Source organism: Heterodontus francisci, chromosome 1, assembly GCF_036365525.1.
Source record: "Heterodontus francisci isolate sHetFra1 chromosome 1, sHetFra1.hap1, whole genome shotgun sequence".
Taxonomy (NCBI): Eukaryota; Metazoa; Chordata; class Chondrichthyes; order Heterodontiformes; family Heterodontidae; genus Heterodontus; species Heterodontus francisci.
In genome coordinates, this window is record NC_090371.1 from 233,575,500 (window position 1) to 233,588,288 (window position 12,789).

A 12,789-nucleotide genomic window follows, 5' to 3' on the forward strand; every position below is an offset into this window, starting at 1 on the left:
GCCCTCAGGTTCCTCAGCTGGTCTGTCTGCTGGAGTGTTAAGACCCAGAGGCATGTCATGAGGGTATGGCATTGTACTTATCTTGCCAGAACAAATAATTGAACCTCTTCCAGCACTGGAACTGCTTCCTCCGGACCACATTCCATCTGCTCACTGTCTCCATCACCTCTCTCCAGGCCTCCTTGTTCTGAAAGGATAGCCATCTCTTGCCACCCTCCAGAAAGAGGACCTTCTTCCTCTCCCTCACTACCACCAGAAGGACCTCCAGATTGGTATCCACAAAGCAAGGATCAGTTCTGTCCTGGGTTCCAGCCCTCTGCCTTTCCTGCTCTGTGTCTATTCCAGCAATAAATCTGTAAAACGGCAGTCATATTAAGGGCTGCCATTATGGGTTTAAATCAAGCCCGCTCTTTTTCGGTCCCTCTCCGTTCTCGCTCCGCCTCTGCTAATTGGCTGCCAAATCCACCCTCCAGCCAATTAACAGTCCATCCCATTGAAAATCAGGGGTGCTAACTGCTTCCCCCAGGGGCAAGATCGGTACCCAGAAACAGTCCTGAAATCCATTTCCCTGCCCCGGAAGGAAATTCCTGCTCTGAGAGTTTAGAGTTACAAAATCACCTGTGTTTTTTAAATGTAATGCTTGACGAAGCAACAGATAATTCAAATGATTGTTCAGTCAAATTTCCATCTTTTGTTGTATCTACATATTCTCATATGATAATTTTAATGCATGGTACATAAATAAAGCTGCTTTAGAACTGAAACTATTTACTGTTGTACGTGACAGGAAAAAGACCAATCTAATATGGTACGGAATGGAAGCAACAGTCAAAAGACAGAATCATCTCGGAAATCAATAAGTAACAGGTAATGAAAAAAATTATTTTCATGCTTTGACTTAGTTGGTCACACCATCATCCAGCTGGGTGGATTCCATTCCATTCTTATCTATCTAATTGTAGCCATAAAATCACCAGCAATGGCTTCATTTTCACACAATTATCTCTGGTGTCCCCTAGGGATCTATCCTTGTCCCCCACCCAGTTTCTTATCTGCATGCTGCCCCTCCGTGACATCATCTGAAAATGCGTCAGTTTCCATATGTACGTTGGAGTGCCCAGATTTACCTTACCATCACCTCTTTTGACCCCTCCACTGTCTCTAAATTGTCAGATTGCTTGTCTGACATCCACTAATGAACACAAATTTCCTCCAATTAAATATGGCAAGGCTGAAGCCATCGTCTTCAGTCCCTGCCAGAAACTGCACTCCCTCACCATTGACACCATCCCTCTCCCCGATAATGAACCAGACTGTTTGCAACCATGGTCGTTTTTGACTCCAAGATGAGCTTTCAACCACATATCTGCAACATCACTATTTCCACCTCCATAACATAGCCTGTTGCTTGCTCCTTTTATAAACAAAGGTACAATGTTAGCAGTCTCCAATCCTCCAGCACTACACCTGTACCAAGTGAGGACTGGAAATGATGGTCAGAGCATCTGCTATTTCCTTCCTGGCTTCTTTTAATAGCCTGGGGTACATGTCATCCAGCTTAGGTGATATATCCACTTTCAAGGGTGCTAATCCCATTAATACTTCCTCTCTCTCTCTGTTTATCACATGCAATACTCCTCTTCCTTAACTGCAATATCTGCATCGCCCCCTCTTTTATGAAGACAGGTGCAAAGTATTCATTAAGATTCATACCAACATCTTCTGTCCCAACAGATAGCTGACTTTTTTGGTCCTGTATGGGCCCTATTCTTTCATTAGTTATCCATCTGTCTGTTACTTTGTTTGCCTCACAATATAACTTTTTATGGCATCACTCTGACGGGTGTGTTTTGAAGTGCCATCTCAGAAGGGGGACGTAACATGGTTGAGCAGATGGCAGGGACATGGGGTCCTGGGAATGTTATGTGCATGTTATAATGTTGGAGAATGTTGGCACAGGAACTTTCAATTCCCATGCACATGGCTAGCAAGGGACCTCGCAGTTAAGGGTCATAACAGTACGATAACTATGCTGCAAGGTCAGTTTAGGGTTCATGGGCAATTAGGTGAAGCACTGCTGAATCAACATGGCCCTTGCTGCCATGCCAGCCTGAAGTTCACCCTGAGGTCTGCAATGGTGTTAACAGGCATCCTGTGCTGCCTGGGCAAGGCCACCTCTTGAGTGATCCCTTCCTCCTCCTCTTCCTCCTCCGGGTCCTCCTCCAAGGTGGAGTGATGTTCCAGCTCCTCCTCTTCATCCATCTCAGGCATTTTTGCAGTGTCATGTTGTGGAAGGCACAGCAGACGACCATGATACGGGACACTCCAGGTGGAGTTCCTGTTCAGTGCAGGCCCATATTAGGAGATGTCTCTGGTTGCAGTGCCTCTCTCCATCGATGTCTGGGTTTTGATTGAGCAAAAGGAGCCACCCCTTCAGGGGTTAACCCTAATTGCCCAGCAGCCACCCATGGAGTCTGGATGTGGAGCTGAAAAGGTACAGCACCTGGAACTGCTACAGGATAAAGGAATCATGACAGCTGTCCAGGAACCAGGCACAGACCTGCAAGATTTTCTTCCTGTGATCACAGATCAGCTGGACATTCAATGAGTGGTAGCCCATTCTATTAAGGAATCTGACTGGCTGGTCTGTCGGTGTCTTGAAGGCGATATGGATGCAGTTGATGACCCCTTGAACCTGAGGGAATCCATCAACAGTGGCAAAGCCAAAAGCCCTCTCTGCCTGCGCTGGCCCATTTGTGTCAAAAGTGGATGTAGCCCCCCACTCTCCAGAATATGGCATCTATGGCCTGATGCATGATGAGCTGCTGACTGTGAGATGCCATCTTGGTCAGCAGATGATCCCTGGAATGACCTGGTTGCATAAAATTCAAGGCAACAGTGCCCTTGACGGCTGCAGGTAAGGAACTGCCATGAGGGCTGTGAGGCCTCAGGTCATTGTACTTAAGAGCACAAAGGTACAAGACCATCTGTCTGCATAGGTCTAGCCTTCCACGACACTAGCACTCTGTCATTTTCACATAGCTGACTCTTGGGAGGTACACCCGATGTCTAGGGTAGAGCCTTCTTCCCTTTGCAGCTCCCTTGCTGAGCTCCTCTGGGCTCCTGCTGCCAGGAGGTGGCATCTGCTGAAGCTCGTCTTGGCTCTTCTATCCAATGTCAGAACAGCCTGTTCTCATCTGAACTCCCTCAGCTGGAGTTCATTCATTCATTCACTAGGCCTTCCCCTGTCAACACCAGCTGTCCATGTGATGCCAGCAGCTTCAAATCCCTCACCAGATTCCTACCATTCACCACTGAGAAAATCAAGTCTTACAGCTCCAGCAGTGGCTACTCTGTGGCACCTTTGGAGCAATTGAGCTTTATTTTGGGCTTCTGCATTATATTAATCAGCCCTTCGCATAGTCTCATGGCCCGCTACATAGTTCGCATCTTCTAAACCCTGCCTTGGTCCAGACATGGCATTTTACCTGCGCCCTGCCACTTAAAATTCCAAACTGCTGCTGGCGAGCCTGTTAGTGAGATCAACAACCAATTAATTGGAGGTGTGCGGACTTGCCGTTCCCTCCCTTCTGATATCCCTTTAAAAATAACTTTGCGTTCCGCCGGCGGCAGAACCCACTGCCAGTCTCCAAGATGGCGATCTTCAAATCAAGCACGCACCTACTGCCACTCCCAGTGGGCTTTGAAAATCTGTCTCTTGATGTCTGCAGATAAGTTTTTAAATTCTTTAAGCTGCTAAATTTCTTGCTGTGGTGTCAGTACTCATGTGGCTGGAAACCGTCATCACCTGTTAAAGAAACAAAGAATCTATTGTGGCTCTGCCCAGGAACCCAATGGGTTAATTTGTCCAATCATACACTCAGCAGTGCAAAGGTTGTGTGGTAAATTAAATTTTTAAAAAACAGCTGTCAGCAAAACGGATTAACCTCTCTGCTGGTTTGCAAGGGTGGAGGAAAATCTCCATTTGCACGCAATTGCGTCACTTCATGTAATTTTTTTTCCTGATTGAAGACAAATCAAACAGCATTTTAAAACCATCTTTCCATGATTTGGTACCTTTTTGAACTTGCACATTTTTTTTATCCTTAAGAATTGAAAACAACAAAAACCATTAGTAACATATTTCAAAGGAAAAAGATTCTCATCAGGGCAGGCGGCATTTTAGATTAAACTCCAGTTGTTTCCAAACTTTTTAGCACTTCTTGTAAGAGATTTCCTAAGATTTTTATGGTACAACCAAGATGAATAAATAACCAGAATCACCTCAAATTTCAATTCACATTATTGAACATTCATAAATTCAATACTGCCAATTTTACATGTGAAAGTCTAAAGTTCAGATCTAAAGACCCCACATACCTTAATAACCAGAATTTTACTGTGGCCCCAATGAAATTCGAGTTTTCACAGCTTAACAAGTTAGTTAATCTTAATACTTCCAATTTAATTCAAACCAATATTTCTGAAATAAACACAGAGCACAGCACGTGCGTTAAGAGGAAAATATAAATTAGATAATTTTTTTTCAGGCACCTTCCAAGTCACTAATAAAACTAAAGAAAAAGTTAGCTTTCACAGTTAAATAAAATCTTCAACGTTCTTACACCATAAAGTGTTAAACAGGGTGGAGCTTCCCATAGCTTGTGAGCCCTAAGATGGTACCACCAGCTTCTTAAAGAGACAACACATTCATTAACAGTAGAAAAGGGGACAGAGTCTTTACAATAACTCCTTTATTTATCCTTTCCACCCCCTTAAACCAATTTTCAATTTCTGATGTTTGCTACTTAACCTCATTTGGAAAAAACAGTCAGTAAGAAGTGTCCTAATTTCCACTGCAAAAAAGCATAAACTAGTTTCAAGCAAAGTGTTTTGAATATTTCAAATTGGATTTCCACCTGACTTCTTAGCGAACATAGTTTCAAGGCTGAAGCTTATTTTTTTAAACAAACTCTTCGTGCCTTTGCAAAACTAAATTTTAATCAACTTAAATCCACAAGACCATCTTTAACTTAAAATGTTTTTATATCCCATTTCTGGGTGCACAATCTTAAATTGAAATGAAAACACTCAACAAACACATTCAAACTTACATATTTCTATGTAACTTTGAAATATTGATCCCTGTAATGAGTTATATACTCAAAAGTGCCAAGTTTTGTGCCAATCCTAAGTCTTGGACCCAAAGAAAAATTTAAAGCTACAACCAGTTCAAAATCTGACCAGTAAGATGAGTGTGTATACATATAGAACATTCGACAAACTTAAAACAACATCCAAGACAAGACCACAAAGGGTTAAACAACTTTTAGTTCTGCGCACAGTACAGTGAAGTTGGCAGATTTTTTTAAAACAAACCTTCAAAGAAAAGAAATGCTGTCATTCGCAGATCAGGAATTCCCACGCAGCATTCACATATACAGTAACTGCACCATTTTTTTCACAGCAGGTTTTAGTTTTGCCGTGGGCCCTTTTAACTTAATTCTTTTAATCCTAACCATCCTTTCGAGATGGCCCGTGGATCCCCATGTCCACCCTACTTTAGATGTTGTCTATTTCTATCACACCCGGTATGGAAATCCTTATCATTTTTAACCTGTCTCTGGTATGCTATTAACCAGAGAGTACCCATCCCTCCCAGAGGGATATATTCCCTGTCACATACTTTGTAACCAAGCAGACACACAGTCCCTGGGATTAACCCATACCTGAGGGTAAACTTCCTGTCACATATTTTGTGACTATTCCTGGCCTGCAAGTGGATCCCTGCTTCCACTGATCAGCCCCATACACAGCCCCATACCATCTATAATGGTCTGGACTCGCCTCTCTTTTAGAGGCAACTTCCTTACAACATATTTAATGACTAACTCATCCATAGTTTTCCTGTTAAGATTTGATTGCACTATTATTCCTTACTCATGTTCCATCTAGTTTGTCATTAACTGTAGAACTTTTTAGTCTGCTTATTCTGGTTTGGGTAATGGAATAATATAATAATAACAGGAAAAGTGGAATACACTCCACTGAGTCAGATATCAAACTTTATTCAGTCACTCCTGAGATCTTAAAATCATGCAATACAATGCTCTACCCGACTGTGGACTACTTATTTATTCCCGAAATGTGAAGCAAGTGGGATACATACAATCACTTCTTCACATTGGTTGTAGTTTCCTAGTGACTGACAAAGTCACTCCTTCCCCTCCGGTTGCAACATCAAAGTTTCTCTAACAGTTTCTTTTATCCCTTAATTTTAGGGAGGGGAAAGACATCATCTTGACAAGTGGCTTATTGTCAAATTGGTATTTGTCTTAGGCCAAATGTCCAACCACATGCTGACCCCTTTGTTTGAGAAAGTCCACCCTGATGCCATCCATCTTATTTGGCTTCATTCAGTAATTTTCCATCATGTGAAGAACAGCTGCAACAGTTGGGGGTTGTGGAGTGGTTGCAAGTCTCATCCGTTGAGCCAACTTCCAGATAAAGGTGTTTTGTAGAAGATGTTATCAGATCATTATGTTCTGTGTTATCTCACTCTTGTAGGATTTCTCAAGGTCCTGTTGTTCATTAATTTGAACAGATATCTCCTTTAATTGGACCGTCTTTGTTCCTTCCTGATAACACTATCCAGTTCCTTGACATTCCTGCCACAGATCATGGCAGAGCAGACTTCTGTTTCTTATGTTCTTAATATTACCCTGGTTACTTACCCACTTTGGAGGCAAAAGGAGCAAATGTTTCCCACTTTTTTCATGTTCAATTAAGCAGGTGACATGAACACTCACCCAAAGACACCAGAGTCATTTTTGACATATACATGTTTGGTCCCAATGATGTCATCAGGACTGGACTGAACTTTTAACTCAGTGGCTGAGTGGGAAGCCACAATAAGCTTTCTACCATGCCAATTTAGTAGGGTGGAAGCTAGTAGATAGAAGAGGCCCAAAAAAGCCACCATTTTTAACTTTACTTGTGGAGCCCAGAGGAGCAGCAGTGCCTTAGGTTCGCCCTCCCCTTCCTAATGGGATGACTCTGGCAGCCTGAGCTAAGCAGGTTGCCCCCATGCTTTGTTATTTTCCATTGCTTCTTGCAAACTTCCCACAGGTAGGAAGTTAGTAATTGGGATTTAAATAAAGGCCAGGAGGAGCGATTGAGTTTCTAACCCACAATGCTACTCGCACACTGAAAACCAGCCCACAATTAAAATCCGGCTCAATGCTTCCTCCAAGGTTAAGGTACTGAAGAAGCATGAAGGAAATTCACCCATGTATCACTATAATAACAAGGCAGTACGTTCAGCTAATTATGAAACCGATTTGCTGATTGCAGCTGCAATAGCTGTTTTGATGCATAATTTTGGCATTTTAATTGGTATATAACTGAAGCACTAGACACAGAGCTATCACACCAGTGTAATAAATTAAACGACTGTACAATGTATTTTTTATGACTTGGAACATCATACTTGCATTGCATATTAATTTTTAATTAAAAATTTAATATGATGGAAATGAAAACAATTCATTATATAACACATGAAATCATGTGCCTTTGTTCCAGAAGAAAAATGAGAACAAATTGTCTTTCCCTTCCTGTTATTTATATTCCCTCCTGTGCTCTAAATCTTTCTATATTTTTCTGCTACACATCCATTTTGTTTTCTCCGTATAGTTCTCAGTAACTTTCCTTGGTTTGGTGTCTATTTGTTTCTTTGGCCCTGATTTTGACTGGGACAGGTTTTCCAAGTTGGGGAAGGAGTTGTGTTCCCCCTCATAGGAATGTGCCTCGTCTGTACTCAAAATAACTTTACTTGAAGCCCTCCCATTGCACATTTACCTACATGCCAATCTTTGTTTCCAATCCACCTGAGGCAGACTAGCCACATAGCTTGTGAAGGGAACGGAAGAGCTTCAAAAACTAGAGCCCCCGGATGACTCAACAGATTGAGATTAACATGAAACAGAAAAAGGAGGTTTATGATAAATGTCAGGTTGATAATATGGGAGAGAATCAAGAGTGCAGAAGATACACAGTGGGCGGCGCAGTGGTTAGCACCACAGCCTCACAGCTCCAGGGACCCGGGTTCGATTCTGGGTACTGCCTGTGCGGAGTTTGCAAGTTCTCCCTGTGTCTGCGTGGGTTTTCGCCGGGTGCTCCGGTTTCCTCCCACATCCAAAAGTCTTGCAGGTGCTAGGTAAATTGGCCGTTATAAATTGCCCCTAGTGTAGGGAAGTGATAGGGAATATGGGATTACTGTCGGGTTAGTATAAATGGGTGGTTGTTGGTCGGCACGGACTCAGTGGGCCGAAGGGCCTGTTTCAGTGCTGTATCTCTAAAATATAAAAATAAAATAAAAATATAAGTGAAAAAGGAAATAAAAAAGTGTATGAAAATAGATCAGTGAATAACATAATGGAGAACTCTGATGTCTTTAATAAACATGTGGATAGCAAAAGGGTATCCAAAGGGAAGGTGGAGTCAATTAAGGGCCTAAAACAAACTTGTGGAGGCAGAGAGCATGGCTGATGTACTCTGAGTACTTTGCATCTGACTTCACTAAAGAGGATGCTACCAGTGTTGCAGTGAAAGAGGGAGGGGGCAGAGAAATTGCATAGGATGAAAGGAGGATTGGAGGGATGCAAATGTTACAGCTCTGTTCAAAAAACCATGTAACAACATGCCGGTCAACCTAACATTGGTGGTGTGGAAGCTTCTAGAGACCATAATCCAGGACAAAATGTATTGTCACTTTGAAGAATATTGGTTAATAAAGCTCAGTTAACTTGTTAATGGCAAATTGTATTTGATTGAGTTGATGGAGGTAATGCAGTTGATGCTGCCTATAGCATTTCAAAAGATGTTTGATAAAGTGTCACATAATAGGATTGATATACAAAATTGAAACCCGTGGGATTAAAGGGGCAGCATTATTATGAAATTGGCTATGAGACAGAAAGCAGAGAGAAGTGGTGAACAATTGTTTTTCAGATGGAGAGAAAAATACTGTGTCGTCCCCCAGTCATCAGTACTCAGACAATTGCTCTTTTTCATATATAATTATGACCTAGACTTGGGCATAAATGGCATCAATCAAAGTTTGCCGGTGACACAAAGCTTGAAAATGAGGAGGTAATAACAGACCTCAGGAGATAGTGAAATGAGCAGACACATGGCAGATGAATTTTAAGGCAGAGAATCTGGTGGTGCATTTTGGAGGGGAAAATGAGGCAAGGCAGAATAGGCCCTTAATTGACTCCACCTTCCCTTTTGCTATCCACATGTTTATTAAAGACATCAGAGTCCTCCATTCACTAACCTATTCTCGTACGCTTTTTTATTTCACTTTACACTTACCGTATGCACTCTTGATTCTCTCCCATATTATTAACCTAACATTTCTCATAAACCTCCTTTTTCTGTTTCATGTTAATCTCAATCTGTCGAGCCATCTGGGGGCTCTAGTTTGTACATATGAACCCCAGGCATCTCAGTTCCTACACCCTAGTTTTTGAAGCTCTTCCTTTCCCTCCCAGAGGTATTTTAACAGGGTGTAGGAACTGAGATACCTGAGGTTCATATATACAAATCTTTAAAGGTGACAGTTCAAGTTGATAAGACTGTTACTAAAGCATGCGGGATGCTTGGCTTTATAAATAGAGGAATAGAGTAGAAAAGCAAGGAAGTTAGCTGAGAGAGAGGGGGCAGAGAGAGGGAAAGAAGGACAGAGAGAGGGAGAGAGAGCAGTGGGCGGGGGGTGGGGAGGGGTGCACAGAAAGAGGGAGAGAGAGCGATCAACATCTCTCCTGACAGAATGTCATCTATCCGCAATCCCGCCCTCTGCTCTCTCTCCCTCTCTCTGATTGGACTCACTGGTTAGACCTCTGCAAGGATAGGCTAGATTTAAACTCACTCAACACCCATTCACTGACACCAGGGTTGTCCAACCTTTACACTTGGGGGCCACATTACGATTTTTGTCTTACATGGGGGGGGGGGTGTTGGCGGGGGGGTGCAGGGATGCGGTGAGACAATTCCGGAAAGATAAAGGCATTAAAATTTATCTTACTATTAATCAAAACAACAGCAAAGGTGCATTTTTGTGAAGAAGCTTTAAATGAGAAGACTAACTTATTGACTTACTTACTGGTCAGTATATTGGGCACTGATTTAGTGCGATACCTGGCATTTTTATTGCTTGCACAAGTAGTCATTGCTTACCTGCACACTTGTAGTGATGCAGATAGATGTCGTTCTGTCAGGAGAGATCTTGATCACTCTCTCTCCCTCTCTCTGCAACACCACCAAACCCACCCCCCATCCCCCCCCACCCCCGGCAGCCCTCTGCTCTCTCTCCCTCTCTCTGTCCCCCTTTCCCCCTCTCAGTCCCCCTTTCCCTCTCTCTGGCTCCTCTCTCTCAGCAACCCCTGTCTCTCTCTGCCCCTACCTCTCTCGCTGTCTGTCCCCCTTTCTTTCTCTCTGCTCTCTCTCACTCTGTCCCCCTTTCTCAGTCTCTGTCCCCTTTCTCTCTCCTCTTTCCCCTCCCTCTCTCTGACCCCCTTTCTCTCTCTCTCTTTGTTCCCTCCTCCCTCTCCCTCTGTTCCCCTTTCTCTCTGTCTCTCTGTCCCCAGTTCTCTCTCTCTCTCTCCCCCCTTCTCTCTCTGTCCCCCCTTCTCTCTATCTCTTGCTCTGTCAGTTGCCGAGAGCAGGAACGCTTAGCAGATGGTTGATCAGTTTTTTTTTAAAATCTCAAGTCAGTATCACAGCTGACAGATCCCGACATCTGGAACAGTAGTTTCTGAACTTCGGACAGACTCGGAGTTTTTTTAAAAGCCTTCTGGAAAACCCCAAATCTGTCCGAAGTTCAGAAACTGCTGTTCCCGATGTCAGGATCTGTCAGCTCTGAAACTGTTGTGCAATGTTTTTTAAAAGTCAATCTGACAAAGGGAAATTTCTCATCTCCGGTCACGGACCCCTGGCGAGGATGAGAAATGGTCCCGGGTACAGTTTACACCCGCAGGCCGGATGGAAACCTTTGGCAGATCAGATGCTGGCGCACAGGCTGTATGTTGGACAACCCTGACTTACACAGAGTTAAATGGTGTTCAATTCTGGGCACCACACTTTAGAAAGGACGTCAAGACCTTAGAGATGGTGGCCTTAGAGGTGATTTACTAGAAAGGGATCAGGGATTTCAGTTGTCTGGAGAGAGCGGTGAAGGCTTAGAGGAAATTAATTGGACTTGTTCAAGCTAATGAGGGGCTTTGATAGTTTTTCCTGATCTTCTCTATTTCCAGTGACAGACAGATTGGTAAACAGTGGACACAGATTCAAAGTAATTAGCAAAAGAAACAGAGGTGACTTGAGGAGATTTTCTTTTTTACACAGTGAGTTGTCATGATCTGGAAAGCACTTTCGGAAAGGGTGGTGGAAGCGATGGCATAGTGGTAATGTCACTGGACTAGCAATCCAGAGGCCTAGGCTAATGCTGTGGGGACAGGGGTTCATATCTCCACCATGGCAGCTGGTGGAATTCAAATTCAATGAATAAAAAATCTGGAATTAAAAAAAGCTACTCTCAGTAATGGTAACCAAGAAACTATTATCGATTGTCATTATGAACCCATCTGGTTCACTAATGTCCTTTAGGGAAGGAAATCTGCCATCCTACCAGGTCTGGTGTACATGTGACTCCAGACCCATAGCAGCGTGATTGACTCTTAAATGCCCTCTGAAAAGGCCTAGCAAGTCACTCAGTTGCACCAAACCACTGGAGAAAAGTCTAAAAGGAATGAAACCAGACAGAATACCTGGCATCGACCAGAAATGACAGCAGCACACCCTGTTGACCCTGCAAAGTCCTCCTTACTAACATCTGGGGGATTGTGCCAAAATTGGGATAGCTGACCCACAGACTAGTTAAGCAACAACCTGACATAGTCATACTCACAGAATCATGCCTTACAGACAGTGTCCCAGGCACCATCATCACCGTCCCTGGCTATGTCCTATCCCACCGATAAGACAGACCCACCAGAGGTGGCAACACAGTGCGATACAGTCAGGAGGTAGTTGCCCTGGGAGTCCTCAACATTGACTCTGGACCCCATGAGGTCTCTTGGCATCTGGTCAAACATGGGCACAGAAACCTCCTGCTGATTATCACATACCGCGCCCCCCACCCCTTCAGCTGATGAATCAGTACTCCTCCATGATGAACACCATATGGAAGAAGCACTGAGGGTGGCAAGGGCACAGAATATACTCTGTGTGAGGGACTTTATTTATTTATTTAGAGATACAGCACTGAAACAGGCCCTTCGGCCCACCAAGTCTGTGCCGACCATCAACCACCCACTTATACTAATCCTACACTAATCCCATATTCCTACCACGTCCCCACCTTTCCTATATTCCCCTACCACCTACCTATACTAGGGGCAATTTATAATGGCAAATTTACCTATCAACCTGCAAGTCTTTGGCATGTGGGAGGAAACCCACGCAGACACAGGGAGAACTTGCAAACTCCACACAGGCAGTACCTGGAATTGAACCCTGTGAGGCTGCGGTGCTAACCACTGCGCCACTGTGCCGCCCCTTCAGTGACTTCAGTGGACAGATGGACTTCAGTGTCCATCACAAAGGGTGGCTTGGCAGCACCACTACTGACCAAGCTGGCGGAGTCCTAAATGACATAGCAGCTAGATTGGGTCTGTGGCAGGTGGTGAGGGAGCCAACAAGAGGAAAAAACCTACTTGACGTCAT

General features: G+C 43.7%; 1 protein-coding gene across 19 annotated transcripts in view; it reads left to right on the top strand.

Annotated features, from left to right (window-relative positions):
* Positions 1-12,789, top strand: part of map9 (microtubule-associated protein 9) — a 350,433-nt gene that overhangs the window by 220,569 nt on the left and 117,075 nt on the right. For all 19 annotated transcript variants that reach the window (XR_010975979.1, XR_010975969.1, XR_010975968.1 and 16 more), the window contains one exon: positions 788-867. Coding sequence is in view for 1 of the 19 variants with exons in the window: in XM_068042247.1 (XP_067898348.1) it covers positions 788-867 (80 nt within the window). In the remaining 18 variants the exon portion in view is untranslated. The remainder of the gene's footprint in view (positions 1-787; positions 868-12,789) is intronic.